The sequence below is a fragment of the Notothenia coriiceps genome, unplaced genomic scaffold, assembly GCF_000735185.1.
Source record: "Notothenia coriiceps isolate Sejong01 unplaced genomic scaffold, NC01 NC01_scaffold00009597, whole genome shotgun sequence".
Taxonomy (NCBI): domain Eukaryota; kingdom Metazoa; phylum Chordata; class Actinopteri; order Perciformes; family Nototheniidae; genus Notothenia; species Notothenia coriiceps.
This window is the reverse complement of record NW_011342298.1, coordinates 326,601-343,592: the sequence shown is the minus strand read 5'-3', so window position 1 is coordinate 343,592 and position 16,992 is coordinate 326,601. Positions and strand designations below refer to the sequence as shown.

At 38.1% G+C, this 16,992-nt stretch overlaps 1 protein-coding gene across 5 annotated transcripts; it reads right to left on the bottom strand.

The window, feature by feature from the left end:
- Positions 1-7,900: 7,900 nt before the first annotated feature.
- On the bottom strand, positions 7,901-16,722 carry LOC104945384 (cAMP-dependent protein kinase type I-alpha regulatory subunit-like). 5 transcript variants are annotated; one of them, XM_010771041.1, is made up of 12 exons: positions 16,638-16,722; positions 15,199-15,383; positions 13,920-14,090; positions 13,520-13,611; positions 13,371-13,432; positions 13,240-13,286; positions 12,103-12,261; positions 11,961-12,021; positions 11,745-11,866; positions 11,484-11,565; positions 11,139-11,280; positions 8,326-8,446 (listed from the first exon to the last, which is right to left on the bottom strand). In XM_010771041.1, the coding sequence occupies exons 2-12, from the start codon at positions 15,367-15,369 to the stop codon at positions 8,413-8,415; spliced, it is 1,143 nt and encodes a 380-aa protein (XP_010769343.1). In that variant the 5' UTR covers positions 15,370-15,383; positions 16,638-16,722; the 3' UTR covers positions 8,326-8,412. The 5 variants fall into 5 exon arrangements, with proteins under 5 accessions (XP_010769345.1, XP_010769347.1, XP_010769348.1 ...); XM_010771044.1 differs by having other exon boundaries at positions 13,920-14,087; XM_010771043.1 differs by having other exon boundaries at positions 7,901-11,280.
- Between the last annotated feature and the right edge of the window lie 270 nt (positions 16,723-16,992).

Here is a 16,992-nt window from a genome sequence, read left to right as displayed (position 1 = left end):
ACAATAAACAGGTTTCCTTCATACAGTATAATGATGCCCTGTGACTCTCATTAGGCCTCCTTGTGATTTCCCTTTAGTAAAAAACCATATGCCTACTGTTGCTCTACTCCCGCCATCACCTGTCTCCAACATATACAATTATACCAGGTGCCCAAATCACCCAGTGCCCAAAGATGCTACTTTAATTAATAATAACAATAAATAATAATACATTTACTATGAGCAAGAACATATAAATGTAACTATTAAATAATATAAAGGAATGTATAGCTCCAACACTTACTTGTGTTACCATGGATGTGTACTTATTTGATTTTGTTTAACTAATGTGTGCTTGTCTCTTTCTTTGACATGTAACTCAACAGATGTTTTTATTTTTGCATTGTTAACTTCCCCAATATGGGACGAATAAAGGATTTTGAATGTGATACTGAATGAAGTCTTTTACTAACTATGTCAAAATAGTAGTTGAGGATTGTACTTAGTTCTTCAGTATATCAACACTGTTGAGGTTTTACTTGATAGATGACGAGTGTGTCATGTGAAACAGTGCATCACCTGCTAGCTAATATGGACTGATGCTAGTAGTGTGATCACCATTAGCTAAATAATAAGGTGTGTGTTTGTGCTGAATATCATGTCAATGTGTTATGCCGGTTAGTCAGGGATCACCAACTACATTTGTCCAAGGGCCAAAATTATTCCTAGAGACACTTTCGGGGGCCAGCTATTTTTATATATAGCCCTGAATTTTCAAGCTGTTGACCGGGGGTTGCTAGCGGAGCATGCTCATGTACTGTCGAGTAGCCGGAGCCTCGTAGCGGGGGCGCATAAAGCAGACTCTTCACACTAATTGTCACTACCCGATCTGCAGCTCTGCCCGATCTGTACTGCGAATGTGCGAGATGGTCCGCCATATTGGAGAACTCCGGACGGCAACCCAAGAAGGACAATTGACACAGTGGCTTTTGGCAAAGCTCAAAAATAAAACGAGAGAGAGATGAGTTATTGTTATTACAACGTGACTTCACTATTATTTAACAACTCTTTTAATTGGGTTCTTTTATTTGGGGTTAAGTACATTGTCAGAATAAGTGGGGAATTAATTTAACTTCTGTTAGACAGCTATCATACTGAATAAATATGTACTGTGAATGTATGCCAAAATGTATGGCATATGGCTGTGGTGTATGTGTGTATTTATTCCTCTGTCACGTTAAACTATGTTCACGGTATTCCTGCCCTAAGATCATGTCATCGTTAACAGGTTATGGGCCCAGGAGGGACCATGGAAGCCGGTGGAACCGTTTGTGCTTCGACGGAGATGAGAAGAACTACGAGTTATGGGAGACAAAGTTTTTGGGCCACCTGCGACTGCTAGGATTGAAGGCTGCCATCCTAGAGGAGCCAGGTGAAGATGATGAGGCTGATGATCAGAAAAACGAAGAAACCTATGCGGAATTGATCCAGGTACTGGACGATAAAAGCCTTTCACTGATCATGAGAGAAGCAGCGGACAACGGAAGAAAAGCGTTACAAATATTGAGGGACCACTACGCTGGGAAAGGAAAACCACAGGTGATCAGCCTCTACACTGAACTAATGTCGCTGAAGAAAGCCGCTAATGAGAGCGTCATTCACTGACTATATTATTCGTGCCGAAACGGCAATTACAGCACTGAGAAACGCTGAAGAAACTCTTAGCGACGGGCTGCTGATAGCCATGATTTTGAAGGGACTGCCAATCTGTTTTAGGCCGTTTGCCATCCACATTACACAAGGGGATGAGAAGCTAACTTTTGGTGAGTTCAAAACAAAATTGAGGAGCTATGAAAGCATAGAAAAATACAATGCCAACTTGAGTGAGGAATCTGATAATATCGTGAAAGCGAGTGCAGAGGCGTCAATTGGGTATGGCAAGGTATGGCAGCTGCCACACCTTGGCTCCAGGGGAAAATGTAAATGTTCGTTTTANGTGTGCCTTGACAATTATCATTAAATATAAGCAAAACAAAGATTATGTTATTTGGAAAACATAAAACAAATCCACAGGTGCAATTAATACTAGATAACATAAACATAGAAAGAGCATATGAAATTAAGTTCATTGGTGTGGTTTTAGACCACAAAATCAGCTGGAAACCTCATATCACTCATGTAAAAGCCAAACTGGCTAAAACTATCGCAATATTGGGAAAAGCCAGACACATTCTGGACTACAACTCATTGTATACTCTATATAACACACTAATATTGCCATATCTGATTTATTGTGTGGAGATTTGGGGAAACACGTAAAACCAACCTACAGCCGTTATGCACATTACAAAAAAGGGCTATAAGAGTTATCAATAATGTTGGATATCTTGAACACACTAATGTATTATTTTTGAAGTCACACATATTGAAGTTCATTGATCTGGTTCAATTGGAAAGGTTTCGAGCAGGAGTTCAAACAAAGCACAAGCATAATTCAGTTTAAAAGGATGTAAAGAAACACTTTTTTGGAAAATTATGAGAATGAAGAGAGGTGATTGAAGATGAGAAATTATTGTATATGTATGTATAAATGTAAATGTATGTAGGAATAACTTGCATAATGATTGAAAGGACAATCATTGATTAGCAGTAAGTAAGGGGCGGGAATTAATAAGCATTTGCTTCCTCCTGCTCCCTTTCGGACACATGATTTATTATTATTAATATGAAGCCTTTTTTTGTTTTTTTTGTTGAATATACAAATATTACCATGAATGTGGATAAATACTGTATTTAATACGGTATTCTGTTTTTCACATTTGTTATTTTTTATTTGCTATTTTTTAATCTGTTCGAAATAAAGACTGAAAATAAAAAAAAAATGAAAAAATATAAAGCAATTTATATTATATCAGCTTCAATGATCAGAGGCTCTCTTTTTCAGTGTGCAATTCCCAATTTAACCACAAAGACTAACTTATATTCAATGACCAATACAACCTTAGGGGGCAATGTTTTCCTCATTTAAGTAGAGTCACTGGAAAGAAGGGGTAACAAATGAATGTTAACAATTGAATGTTAACAAATGAATGTTAACAAATGAATGTAATGTGACGAAAAATAGATTCTATTTTCATTAAAATGACAGCAATAAACACATTTTGATTGTTAAAAATCATGGCTTTCCATGGGATAACGCGCCCCTGCATTTTCCAGTAGCAATGATCCAGGCTTCAAGGTCCAAGGTTAAGTTATTCTGCAATAAATGGCTCCACAACAACATGCAGATGAGGTCCATTTATGCTACAAGAATAACTGACAAAATATCATTCTCCCCACAACTTGTTGTTAAAGGTGAAAGGCGCTAGGGGGAGACAAAGAAAAAAAAGTCTTCTTCATCACTTAGGCTGAGTTGGGTTAGATTGTGGAGGACTAGAGACTCGGTCAGAGAAGAGGATCTCAAACGTAGACTGTACATCAACCTGAATGTATTGCTTGTCTAAAGGTCTAAAGGTGCAGGCAGACACACGTAGGGAGCTCTTTAAAATCCCTTCTTAAATAAAAAAAATCTTTTGACTTTTTCTTTACAGATGGAATTCATTATATCTATTTAAATGAACTTAAACTATAAAGTATACATTTTCCAGCCTATACGTTTGAGTTTTTATTAGCTTTTTGCTTATTGTAATCCATGTGTTGCATTGAAAGGTGCTGTAAATCATTTTAATTATTGTTGCCAGCAATAAAGAAATAGTAAAATAAATAAAACAAATACAATTTTGGTAGGAGTCACAATATAAATCATTGGATTAAAAAATGCTCACAAATGTTTGAAGAATGTGGCTTACCACACAAGTTGCTCATGAGATCTATGTACTTGATTTTGGGAAACTTTAACAAACTTCATGGCACATCATTTGAGACATTATCAAGTTGCCACCGTGACAATGTGTACAGTAACATCCCAAATAAGTACTTTAAGTGGGGACAGTGTATTCCCTTTCATTCATTTACATCATAACTTATGTGCAAAAAAACATCTTCCTGATTGTTTACATTTTGCAAAAACTATTCACAATTTCTTCTGTTCCTAGCACTGGTGATCTCTTGATTCTAATATCAATGATCTCAGCATGTGGTTGAGCCCTGCGTCTGCCCCCTTATATTTCAACCACTCTCCTCTTACCATGTATCTGCACTGGCCTTATGTGTGCTCACATAATTATCTTGTTTATTGCTTCACAGGATCTGCTTTCATGTCACCAGCCTAATCCTCGGGACCCCCTGCTCAGCGCTAACAGGGATAGGTGAAGAATGAAAAATCCACAGCAGCTGATGGATTAATTTTCCTCTGTCTGTATTTATAAATTGTGATTTATTGTGTAGGGACTATAGCCTGACAACTTGACTGTCTGTTAATTTATTCTATTTTGTTTCTGTTGGTTCCAGAAAGGCAGATATTTTTTCCAATTCTTTATTTATCCATGTCTGTACGGTGTATTGATATTTCTGCGATATTGAAATTACCGTTCCTGATATTTTTAAAAGCACAAAGAGTTTGCAGAAGTTGTTTTATTGTTGCTTATTTGTATGCATACGTATTTGCCTTTAAATGTGATTGTTGTAAATCAAATCAGTTTAAATTGAAAGATAATTCATCAATCAGAGTTCGGTTTAATTTACTGCCATGCTCAAACAGTATGACAGTAAGAAAGTATATACTTTAACTAATTCCCCTTAACATTAACTTCACTGTTATAAGAATGGAAAAAAGTATATACATATTCTGTATGCATAATGGTTTTCATTTTGTTTATTTGTTTTAATTCACACAAAAAAGATTCTTGAAAATGGCTCCCAGATATACAATAAACTATGCTATATCAGATATACTAATACATGAATATATGACACCACTAAGACATATTTAAAGGTCCCATGTCATGCTTTTCTGGTTATTAACCGTCCCCTTGTGTGTTATGTAGCTTTTTCTGCATGTAAACGGTCTGCAGAGTCACAAACCCTCAAAGTACACCCTGTAGCGAGTAAAACTCTAACACAGAAAAGACCTGTCTATGCTTCCCCAGAACGCCTCGTTGGAGATTTCTCTTTTTCCATTGTTTACTTCTTGGGTATAGTGACGTATTTCGGGTATAGGGACGTTATCGTTTACTTTCTCAGTTTTTATATGTAGATATTACTTTTCTCCGTTAATCTCCGTCACGTTGTTTCCAAAGCAACAACAACTTCCTGTCAACTGCGCTAACTCTCCTTCAAAATAAAAGCATGTCCATAAATAGGAAGCCAAGCCAAATTACACTTAAGACATATACAATTGCAACGAAAGTAACAAACACAATGTGTTTCAAAGAACACAAATTGGGTTACATTAACAAATAACTATAAAACAACAATACTGTAGAATAACAAATTGAATGCCGTGAATAAACTGAAATACACGTTGAAGCGGTTCGCTGCTATTACTNGGTCTGTGTTGGGTCCAAAGCTGTTCATGATATATTTACGACATTTGCAGAGTACCAAATATATTGAAATGTATTTTATTTGCAGATGACACTAGTATTTTTTGTTCCGGTGACAATTTGAAAGAGCTAATGGAAGTAAATACTAGTGTCATCTGCAAATAAAATACATTTCAATATATTTGGTACTCTGCAAATGTCGTAAATATATCATGAACAGCTTTGGACCCAACACAGACCCCTGAGGTACTCCACAAGTTATGTTCATGTATTCTGATTTATGTTCACCAATTTCAAAAAATTGTTTTCTGTTGCTTAAATAATCTCTCACCCAGTCTAATCCAACCCCTCTGATGCCATACCGTTCCAGTTTTGTCAGTGAAATATTGTGATCTATGGTGTCAAATGCTTTTTGTAAGTCTATAAATATTCCCACTGCTTGTTTTTTATTGTCCATGCAGTTTGCTATTTCACTTAATTCCATTAGTGCCATAGCTGTTGATCTATCTTTCCTGAATCCATATTTTTGTAAAAAGTTTTTCAAGGATCTTGGAAAACTGAGAGAGCAATGAAAAAGGTCTGTAACTTGTGTAATGGTGTTTATCCCCAGTTTTATATAATGGTATAACTTTTGCTATTTTCATTTTATTTGGGAATTTACCAGATTGAAAAGACAAGTTAAAGAGATGAGTCAATGGTTCTGCAATTTCTTCAATAATGTTTTTTACTATAATCATATCAATATTATTTCAATCGGTCGAGGATTTTCTTTTACATTTTAGTACAGTATGATTTATTTTTCTTCGACTGGTGTGAGGAAGAAAGAGCTATTGTTTTCATTCCAGAGGTCCGTATCTTCCCCTTTAGTTGTTTATACGGTTTACATTTTTTCTGCCAGATCTGGCCCCACATTTACAAAGAATTCACTAAAACCATTAACCACATCTTCTGTATTATTAATAACATTATTTTTGTCCACAACAAACTCAGGGTAACCAGAGCTTTTTGCTCCATTTCTAATGACACTATTTAATACTTTCCATAAACCTTTCATATTATTCTTATTATTCTCTAATATTTTATTATAGTATTCTTTTTTACATATCCTCAGAATATGGGTTAATTTATTCTTATATCTTTTATATTTATTTTCTGCTTCTGAAGTTCTATATTTTATGAATGGTCTATATAGTGTATTTTTCTTTTTGCAGGCAGCATTTTTTAGGCCATTAGTGATCCATGCACTGTGAGTTTGTTTGTGTCTCTCTGCATTGTTTCACAGGACAGTTTTTGTCATAAAGTGCTTTAAAGATGTTTAGAAATTCATCATAGGCCTTTTCAATATCATCTCTCTCATATACTACCCTCCAATTCTGCTTTAGTAAGTCATTCTTAAATGCAATTATGTTATCTTCAGTTCTCAATCTTTTGTATTTGAAATGGCTGGCGACTTTCAGTTTCTTAGAACTGCAGTGATAGACAATAAAAAGAGGTAAATGATCACTTATGTCACTATATAATAGTCCGCCTACTGCATTGTTTTCCATAATGTTTGTGAATATGTTGTCTATTAATGTAGCAGAATGAGAAGTGATTCTACTAGGTCTGGTCATTTTAGGATACAAACCCATACTGTACAATGTATTGATGAAGTGTTCTATCATTTTATGCTTATTTGGATTCAACAGGTCAATATTGTAATCCCCACAGATAAACATAATTTGTTGTAATGATTTAGTAAACATGTTTTCTACCCTATCTGTAAATGTGTCAATACAGGTTCCAGGAGCTCTGTATATACAACTCACAATAACATTTTTAGACTTTTCCATACAAATGTATACTGTAACACATTCAAACAAATCGTCAACAGCTGTTGTCATGCTCTCCACCACCTTATAGTTAATTCCTTTATCCACATAGATTGCCACACCCCCTCCACTCTTATTCCTTCTGTTTGTATAATTCAGCCATCCATCTCAAAGTCCACACCTTTCTCAGCACTGATCCAGGTCTCTGATATTGCTATGATGTTGAATGGGTTCTTAAACTGACTTAGATATTCTTTAATGTTGAGGAAGTTGGCATATAGGCTTCTGCTATTGAAGTGGATAATTGATATGTTCTCTTCTGATTGACACGTTACATTGAATTGCTCTTCTGTGAAATAGTTGCAGCTGTTGTTGATATTGTTCAGTAAGTTGTTTACCGGATCAATGTCATTTTCTATGTCCTGTGCTTTATGCTCTGTATATGCAAAAGTGTCTAGTCTTAAATGATTAAATGTTAAATGATTTTCAAACAGTATCTTTTAGATAGTAGGTACATTTACAAAGAACTGTGTAGTATGAACTAGAAATCATTAAAGGTTAAATGAGTGCATTTTAATTTGTAATCACTGCAGCCTTGGAACACAATTGGCAGAAGAGCTCAACTCATCGAGATACAAAGTACATTTTTATCTTAGTTTTACAGTCGTTGAACAAGAAAGAATGCAATGGAAATACAGAAAAGTAAATGTACTGTAGATTTGTTAACTGTAAGACGGGCCTGTAAAAGTACTAAAATTAGCATCAAATCCTCCTCCTCCTCCTCTTCCATCTTTACCAGAGCTTCTGAGTGAAGGGCTGCCTCACAACATTTAACAACTCATATAAGGACATTATAAGCATTGCAGGACATAAACAATGTAAAGATATTAGAAAATAAAACATGTTGAAACTAAATGTGGTCAGGGCTCTCTATGGGTCAAGAGATTAGGCAACATTCAAATCTGATCTCTTTATTGCTTGAACCGCTGTAAATACAGCCTACAGAAGAATCCAAAACACAGACATTGAAGCACAATCACTCCAGTCAATCTGAAGAAAGGCACCAAAACGACAGGAAGGATGCTCCTCTGAAGAGATCTGCAGAGGAGCAGTGGGCTGTACCAAAACTCCCGCTCCACTCACTCATCAGCTTTGGATCTTTTAGTTTCCCATCTGTGAGTGAGTCAGAAGTACTTTAAAGTCAGAAAACATAGATGATAATAATGATAATACAGTACCAAGTCAAAATGACACTACTTTACATATTGGTGCAACACTCTCAAGACATATTTGATCAACATAAAAGTTCAGAGACATTTAACACTGGTGTTTTATACAAAAATATATATCAAACACATCAATAAACTGCAAGCTCAAAATAAGGACTGTCTCCACCTGAGAGAAGAGGGGACAGAATGACCAGCATGTTAGACAGGGACTGTTTGACACTTTGACTTGCATACTGTACCTCCAAACACACACGTGTAACAAGGGACACACCTGTAGATTTGTTAACTGTAAGACGGGCCTGTAAAAGTACTAAAATTAGCATCAAATCCTCCTCCTCCTCTTCCATCTTTACCAGAGCTTCTGAGTGAAGGGCTGCCTCACAACATTTAACAACTCCAATGCTTTACAGTAGGGGTTTCTGTGAAAGGCTGTGGGACTTTTAACAAGTGATGATACTGATTGTTTTTATAGCAAATGTAGGATCCAGTGTTTTTGGGAGCATGACATATGTTTGGGTCAAAGAGTCAAGATGGATCTGCCTCTGCCTAAAAAAAGCAAGTATGGAAATGCTCAGTGTTCAGGACCAGCTGTATTTTCCATACTTACTGCAGAAAACATTTTGTTTGGCTTTTTCCTTGTCTAAGCATGACAGAAGTGCACTTCACAGTGAACTCAAGAGCATATACACATTTGTCTCTTTGATTATATAGTTTTGTAAAAAAAAAGAAGATATTTACTCTCAATATATAGATTTGTAGCAGAGCTGTAAATATTATATGATCAAGGGAGATAACGGGAAACCAGGATATTTAAGTGTGTTAGGTATTTGCAGTACCTTACACTGCCGAATATAACATTTTAAAATGTAAAGGATTATAAAGAAAATGTAAAATGATAGTGAAAATGACTTTTTTTTATTAATACGTAAAAATGAAGATGAAATGGAGAAGTTTGAATTAAAAGCTCATTTAAAATAAGCGATGGTGGAAGAGAATGTGAAATGATTTGGATGCTGTAGGTTTACTGCTGGTACTTCAGTCAAACTGTGTGACGATATGCAGGAAATCGAAGTATCTTAATGTCAAGGCAACCCTTAAACAAAAGCGTGTCCACATCAGAGCCAGATCAAAAGAAGGAAGAAAATAAAAGAATACACAGGAGACTGAAGCCGCGCTGGCTCTGAGACCATCCTGGGCACAGTGGTGCTTTGAGCTGAATAGAAACAACATGCTAACATGTCCTATTTGCTTATTAGCACAGGAGCTGAGGTTTAGGGCATTTGGTTGGATCAAAGTATTGATTCAATTAAAATGCTGAGAGTGGTGCTAAAGCAATGTCAGCAGATCTCCAAAAGGATGTCAAATCATCCTGAGTGGGACATGATATTTCAGTCCAGACCAAAGCAGCTAACCAACACGGGCTGAACCCAGATGCTAACATGGCTAAAAACATCTCAACAATGAGCAAACAAAGTGAACCTTTTGGCATTCCCCGTCACAAACATAAAGCCTCTTCATGAACACTGGAGATGTCTGGATGAAGCAACTAACTGTGCATTCACACGTTCAACATTTGTAACCTGATACTGAGGAACTATCATTGTTCACCACATCAAACCGTGGAACATATCTATTCTCTCATACTGTATTTCTATGCAACCTTTTCTATCCCGTCTTAAATTTGACTCATATATTTACATCAGCTATTGCATATGCAATAGCAAACCCTGAAAAGTTGAGAACCCCAAAGTTTTACGTTAGAAATGTATAGTAGGGTCCCCAGCACATAGAAACTGCCGAATGCGAACCTGCATATCAACTTTGGGCAGTTTGCACAATTATTATAATTTGCTTAAATTAGCATTGATAAGCATTTGCAGACAAGAGTTTAAAAACGGCTTTGACGATTTGGGAGTGATTTTGGAGGTTATTGAGGATGCTGAACATTCTGACATTTCCAGGATCAAAAATGGCAATTTAACCAGAAAGTGGCCATATTAGTACTCCCGGGGGGAATTTTAAGAATGTTGGGTACCTTTTAAATCTTTAGGGGACTAAAACTGCCATTTTTGATCCCGAAAATGTCGGAAATTGATTCAACATCCTCATTAACCTCCAAAACCAAAAATGTGAAATAGCTATTGAATGCAACTTTGAATGCACCTTAGCATCCAGCAGTTTCTTTGTGCTGAGGATACATACTCTACATTTCCAGGTTCACAAGGCTGGCAACTAGAATATAGACTACATTTGATCCTTGATGTCCATTTATGGCGAGCTCCCTGTACTTCTAGAACCTGTAACAGACCTCTGAACTCTCAGTGAGCAGTGTGAACACACAGTCAGTCATGCACACAGTAATATTTCATCCCAACCACACCTTCAAAGTGAACAAAATACCTATGTGGTTATTTACAACTTAAGGGGATGACGGTCTTCCCTTCATTCGGAAACCAATGACATCTGAGTACATCTACAAAAATAAATCAAATAAAGGAGTGTCAGACGTATTGAAGTCCTGTTATGTGGGTGGTACCATATGAAGAGAGAAGTGGGAAAATGAAGCAGATGTATGTTAGACCCTGCAGGAGAGAAAGGTGGTCACTCAGACAGAGAGGGAAACAAAGCTGTTGTACTGCTCAATGTTTCTCTTCAGGATGTCAGAGCAGGGGCCGAGCACTCGCTCAAACCGGGGCCGGTCCAGTTTAACACACTTGAGGGGGCCCAATGCAACAACAGTGGCAGCCCGGGGCCGGTTCATCAGCAGGGCGATCTCACCTGGAAGAGAGCAGTCATCAGGTTACACAGGCAAACTCAATAAGCGTATAAGTCCTGCTTTTGTTTAAATAGATACTATATTTAAGGTATTATTGACTGTTTTCATCCACACTCGGCTTCTATCAATCCACCCCATGAGACCCTGTCAGTAACTATGTGGTCTTGGTGACGAAAAGACGATTTCTGCCGAAAGTCTGATTTACCAAAGTAGTCTGAGGGTCCCAGTCTGCCGACCTCCACAAACTCCTCGTCCTCGGAGCGCCTCTGCAGCACCGCAGCTGTACCCTGAGATCACAACAGAGACCACTTACACCACAGAACATTCACATCCAGGATGCAGGTGCACTGATTATAGAGCCCAATTTCTTGTTGACAGAATTCACACTGAGGGGTTCAACACCAAACAAAGTTGCCTGCAAATCCATGCGCTGTGTGCTGATTGTTGCTACAGAAGGTGTTCCTACCTCCAGAATGATGAAGAACTCATCCCCAGGCTGACCCTGCACCACTATTTTCTGGCTGTCCTCAAAATGCACAGTCTCCAACGCATCGGCCACCATCAGACGCTCCCACTTATCCAGAGACTCTGTCAGGAGCAACAGCAGGTCAGCAGCTCAGTGATATCTTCTTTTAAAAACAGGAAGCACTGCTTCAATCTGATAAGACACTACAGTTCTTACCTAGAATGGACACCTTGCTGAGGAACTCCTCATACATTTTGCGCTTTCTCAAAGTGCTTCCCTAAAAATAGAAATGGTGTCAGTTCCTGACGATCTGATTATGCTTGTGTCATTTCATTTCGGGCCTGAGACTGCAGCTCACCATCAGTATTCTCCTGTAGCTGTCTCTGTCGATGCCCCACAATTTGACGTCAGACTTGGCCCGGACTGAAGCTGCTCGAGGGGTCCCGTAGATCAGAGCCAGTTCCCCAAAGCTGCCCCCCTCCCCAATGCTGGTCACCCATTCATTGTTCACATATATCTAAATATATAAAAGATAAAGCAGACATTTCTATTGACATCAATCATTGTATCTATAATATGATAATGATGGCTGATGAGGGCTAAGTTTGCCTATACTGCATCCACAACATTCATATGCCAGTTAAGTGATCAACATCTAGTTTTTCATTTATTTTCCTGACATAAAAATATCACATGACCAAAACCATGTTAAGGTATTTGATATTTAAGTATGCATCAATTACAACTAGCTATACATACCATTTAACAACAAAAGAAAAAGGCCCCAAAAGATGACACCTTGAAATCACTTTCCCTCTATGCAAGGCCACGCTCCTTTTTGGGTAAGAACACTTGCTATCATTTTAATGGCTGTAAATACAGATTCTGATGTTTTCGGCAATCACATCAAAAAAGTAATACCGCACCTTTTTTATCTACAAGGAGCCCAGTTATGATGGTAAGACGGACAAACAATTCACGGTTGAATTTAAATCAATAGGAGACGGATGACTGGTCAGTCTGAAGGTGGACGAGTGGCAGGCAGCAGGCTAACACTGAAACTGTGATTTCTGAATCAGATCGTTTATTTTACTTTCCTTTTTCTGTAGAGGAAGTAAAGAAATCGTAATGCAGGATTTTAGGCATGAAGAAACGATGCCTTGTTTTCACTGGAAAGTGGGCGTGGCCTAATATTATCCAGGAGTGACGTAGCGCAGCTATAAGGATGAATTCTCTTTCGCTAAAGTTAAAGCTGTACAATTATATTAATATTTCTGTCTACTTAGGGCAGCAGAACACCTGAAACATAACTCCACAGAGCAACCTCATTGTTAAATAAAGAAATAGTTGGTTTTAGTCTTGTTAGTACTCCAAACTTGTCCCTGTTTGAACCACTAAAGAACGTGGAGGTAAAGTAGTTTTTGAATACGTTAATACAATGACAGTTGGTTACGAAGTTCAAAAATGTACACAAAGTATAAGGAAGAGCTCTTACATCCATGTCTCCCTGGTCGATAACATAGAAGTTGTCCCCCTCGTCACCTGCAACAGGAGCAATGAAGCGTCCTATGAATGAATGAATATAAAGAAACTTCTCCATATGTTATGCCTGTGTATAAAACGTACCTTGTTGGATGACTGTTTCTCCAGCAATGTAGTTGACAGAAAACATGGCGTCAAAAATGTCACTGGTGGGCAACAAAATACTCTGGTTAATTGAAAATGAAAAGGCGTTAAGAAAGATTGAAAACGACCAATCTGAGTGGAGCCATTACCTCCTCTCATTGTCGTCCAGGTGTGCAAACAGCACATTCTTCTCCATGGCTTTAGACAGCGACGCCATGCTCTTGTAGTCTTTTGGGATAACCTGGGGGGAGAAAGCTTCTTTAGATTTGGAATCAAGTCCAATATCAATATTCCTGACTTGCTCTTTAGTAGCTCCACTATGTTCTCTGCTCTGTTAACCTGCACGATGAAAACAGAGTTTTAGGGCCAGCTACTTTGCTAAAGGCTTCATTCCTCAGTAGAGCAGAGTGTGTGGAGCTCTCTCTGTTGGTTCATCACATCACCCACTACACATGTTGTCAGTTCATAGAAAACAATTATCGATTTGTGCAGCTTTGAAAACAGTATGAAGGTGTGTGAAATAAGAAAATGAAAGGAACCACCACAGACCTTTCTGACATAGGAGGCGGCGTCCTCCTCAGTGTACACCTCGGCACTGATGGCTCCTCTCCGGTTCCGGCCCCTCACCACAGGGTTCATGGGCGGGGACACTTCGTCCTCGCGTGAGTCTGACCGTGAGCTCGACTTCCTCTGAGAAGACATCTGCTGGACCTCCTCCTGCTGGGCAAAAGGTACACAGAACCATACATGTGACACTCAATAATAATTAAATCCTCAGATTAAGGATGGGTATCGTCCTATTTTTTAACTTAGTTTTTATTTCAGAACCAATATACAGAACAAAAGCAGATCAACAAAAAAGTCGATAAAAAAGAGGCATATTAAAGATAAGTACATAAACAAAACTAAAGCTGTGGTGGGCCTCTTTTTGAAATATTTCTGTCTGGATCCTTAGAGAATATGTTATTTGCTCCATCTGATAGAATTCCCACACCTTCTCAGTCCATACATTGGATGTTGGGAGTCAGGTTTTATCCACTAAATTGTGATACATTGAATTGTTGCTGTAGGCTGCCATATTTACCTCAATGCCTTCTGGTATCACACCTAGCATTGCCACCTTAGGGTCCTTTGTCAAATGTTGGTGGAACACTTCATTTAGGGCCTCGAACACTTCATCCCAGAACTTTCTTGGTTTAGGTATGGGTGCCTACTTGTGCACCACAACTTCTCCAGCATCTATCTGAGTTTGTTGGACTCATTTTAGCTACTATTTCTGGTGTTCTAAAAAATCTTTATTAATCCGATACTTTATCGGTTCTTTTTGTTATCTTTTAAGGGAAAAACTAATTGGAAACAGAATTAACTTTGCTTTATTTTATGTAAAATATTTTTTCTTGTGGCAAATTATTAATGACTAATGTGATGATGGAAAATGCAAAACAAATGAAAAAAATGGTTACATTTAATAAGTAACCCATGTTTGTAAGAGTTAGTTAAGTGTGGGCTCTGGGCTGCCAGCAAACATAACACACCTGACGTAGTAACGTTACACGTAAATGGGGCACCAGAGCTACGAGTGATAGCAGTTATTTTCATTCTCCGTCTGAATATGATGCCTTTTGGCCAGATGTTTGGACAGCTTATGGCAAACAAGCATGATCTAAATCGGGCCATGTAGAGTGTAACTCAACTTTTGAAAGCTCCGTTCTCTCCATTTTGAATTTGTAGCCCTGGGGCCCATTCATTACCTGGTTTAGCAGTCCCTGCCTTACAGGGGCCCTACATCCTGCATTAATTAATAGTTATATACGAGTTGAGCCCCCACCTTCTCCAGTCTGTCGAAGTGATCTCTGAGGAAGGCCAGGGGCCGGTCGGGCCGGGTGGTGCACAGCTGGATGATGCAGTCCTTGAGCAGCTTCTGGATGTTGTGCTTCTGGACATACTGCTCGCACTCTCGGAGGCTACGCTCCTCCTCACCGCTTGTGCTCGAGGCCATTTTTGTCTTGTGACCTGGAAGAAGAGAAGGAAAAACAAAACGGATCAGGAAGCAGCATTCTGATATTCAGAATTATTCGGAAACTGTGCTTTATTTTGACCTATGAACTTAAGGGGTTTCCCAGTTGAAAGTTACAAATAGCATGCCATGTTTATAGGGGACAAGCACTGGCCCTTCCTTACTTTCATTTCCTTTCATGTCTAAAAGATAAACCTTATTAAACATTATTTCACAGCTTCTCTGAAATATGAGTCCCATAAGCCTTTCAAATGAGAAACATGCCATACTATGATTGATTCATATCTTGAATAATGTAACAAGAACCATAATATGACTTTACACTGACACATCTTGCTGGGTGATAAAAGCAATAAAGAAAAAAAAAAAATAATGTTCTCAATGACTTTGTGTGATGGATGTGATGGAATAATCATTCTTTATGGAAGCAGGTTAGGTATAAAGTGAATCAATTTGTGTTGATACAGAACGGTTTCGAGCCACAAAAAATGTTGGCATTAAAAACTTAACCTGTAGTAAAGATTGGAAGATGGACACTAATTTTGGAAAAAATTGTCTACACACTGAAAAGCCTCCAGCCCCCCTGATCCTCAGATCAGGGGGGCCGGTTCAATCCCAGCATTTTCTCCTCTCCTTTCGTCAAGGGAGGTCCAGTGGTTCCTAAGCTAAAGGAGGTTATAAAGGAAGTTTGAAACCTCCTTTCCTATCAGAGAATTCGCACGGCACTTATCATGGCTGCCACTGAGGTACTTCCGGGTCATTTCACTCCGTTAGGAAGGTTCTTAAGCTAAATGGACAATTCGACTGCAACCCAGGACTTTCACTTGTAACAGAGTATTAGTACTACACTCTGGTACTTCTACTTTTACTTCATTACAAGGTCCAAGTACTTTTTCCACCTCTGCTATGCTACCCAACCAGCCATTGAGCTATAGCTGTAGTACAATCACTCAGTATTATTTAGTATTTAGCAGAGCTGAGGCTGGTCTATTTACACTGTTAGCTTCTAGCAATGCAATGCAACACACATGAAAAATGACTGTTATTTCACCAGATGATTTCTTATGATAGCCTTCTTGAAATACTGACCACAAACATTAGCTTAGCGAGCTAACAGTTAGCACGACAGCCTCGTCTGAAAACAAGGTGAATAATGAGCGGTAACAGACGGAAACACGACCCAGGCTGACACTAAGTCATGCAGGACAGTGTGCCATTATTCACACAGCAAACAATAAAAACATCTTTACCAAATATCAAATGACGTGGTTCTGATTGTTTTCCTTCTTGACAGCAGAAAACCACCACTTCCGCCTGGAGGTTTCACAATAAAAGCATCGCCTGGGGAAGAGAAAAAAATAAAGAAAAAATAAAAACTTTTCTTTCTTTTAAAGAAAATAAGAGGATACGTTTGTTAATTGTTTTAAGAAATCTCTAATAACAACAAATGACATATACCGGTCTAGAAGATATACTGAAACTGCAAACTTTCAACTTGTTTACCGTTTTTTTAAATCTTGAAACACTCACGGATTTGATTAGTTATTTTTGATATATGACACGATGGTCTTTATCGATGTTAAAAACAAACAAATTATCCGCTGT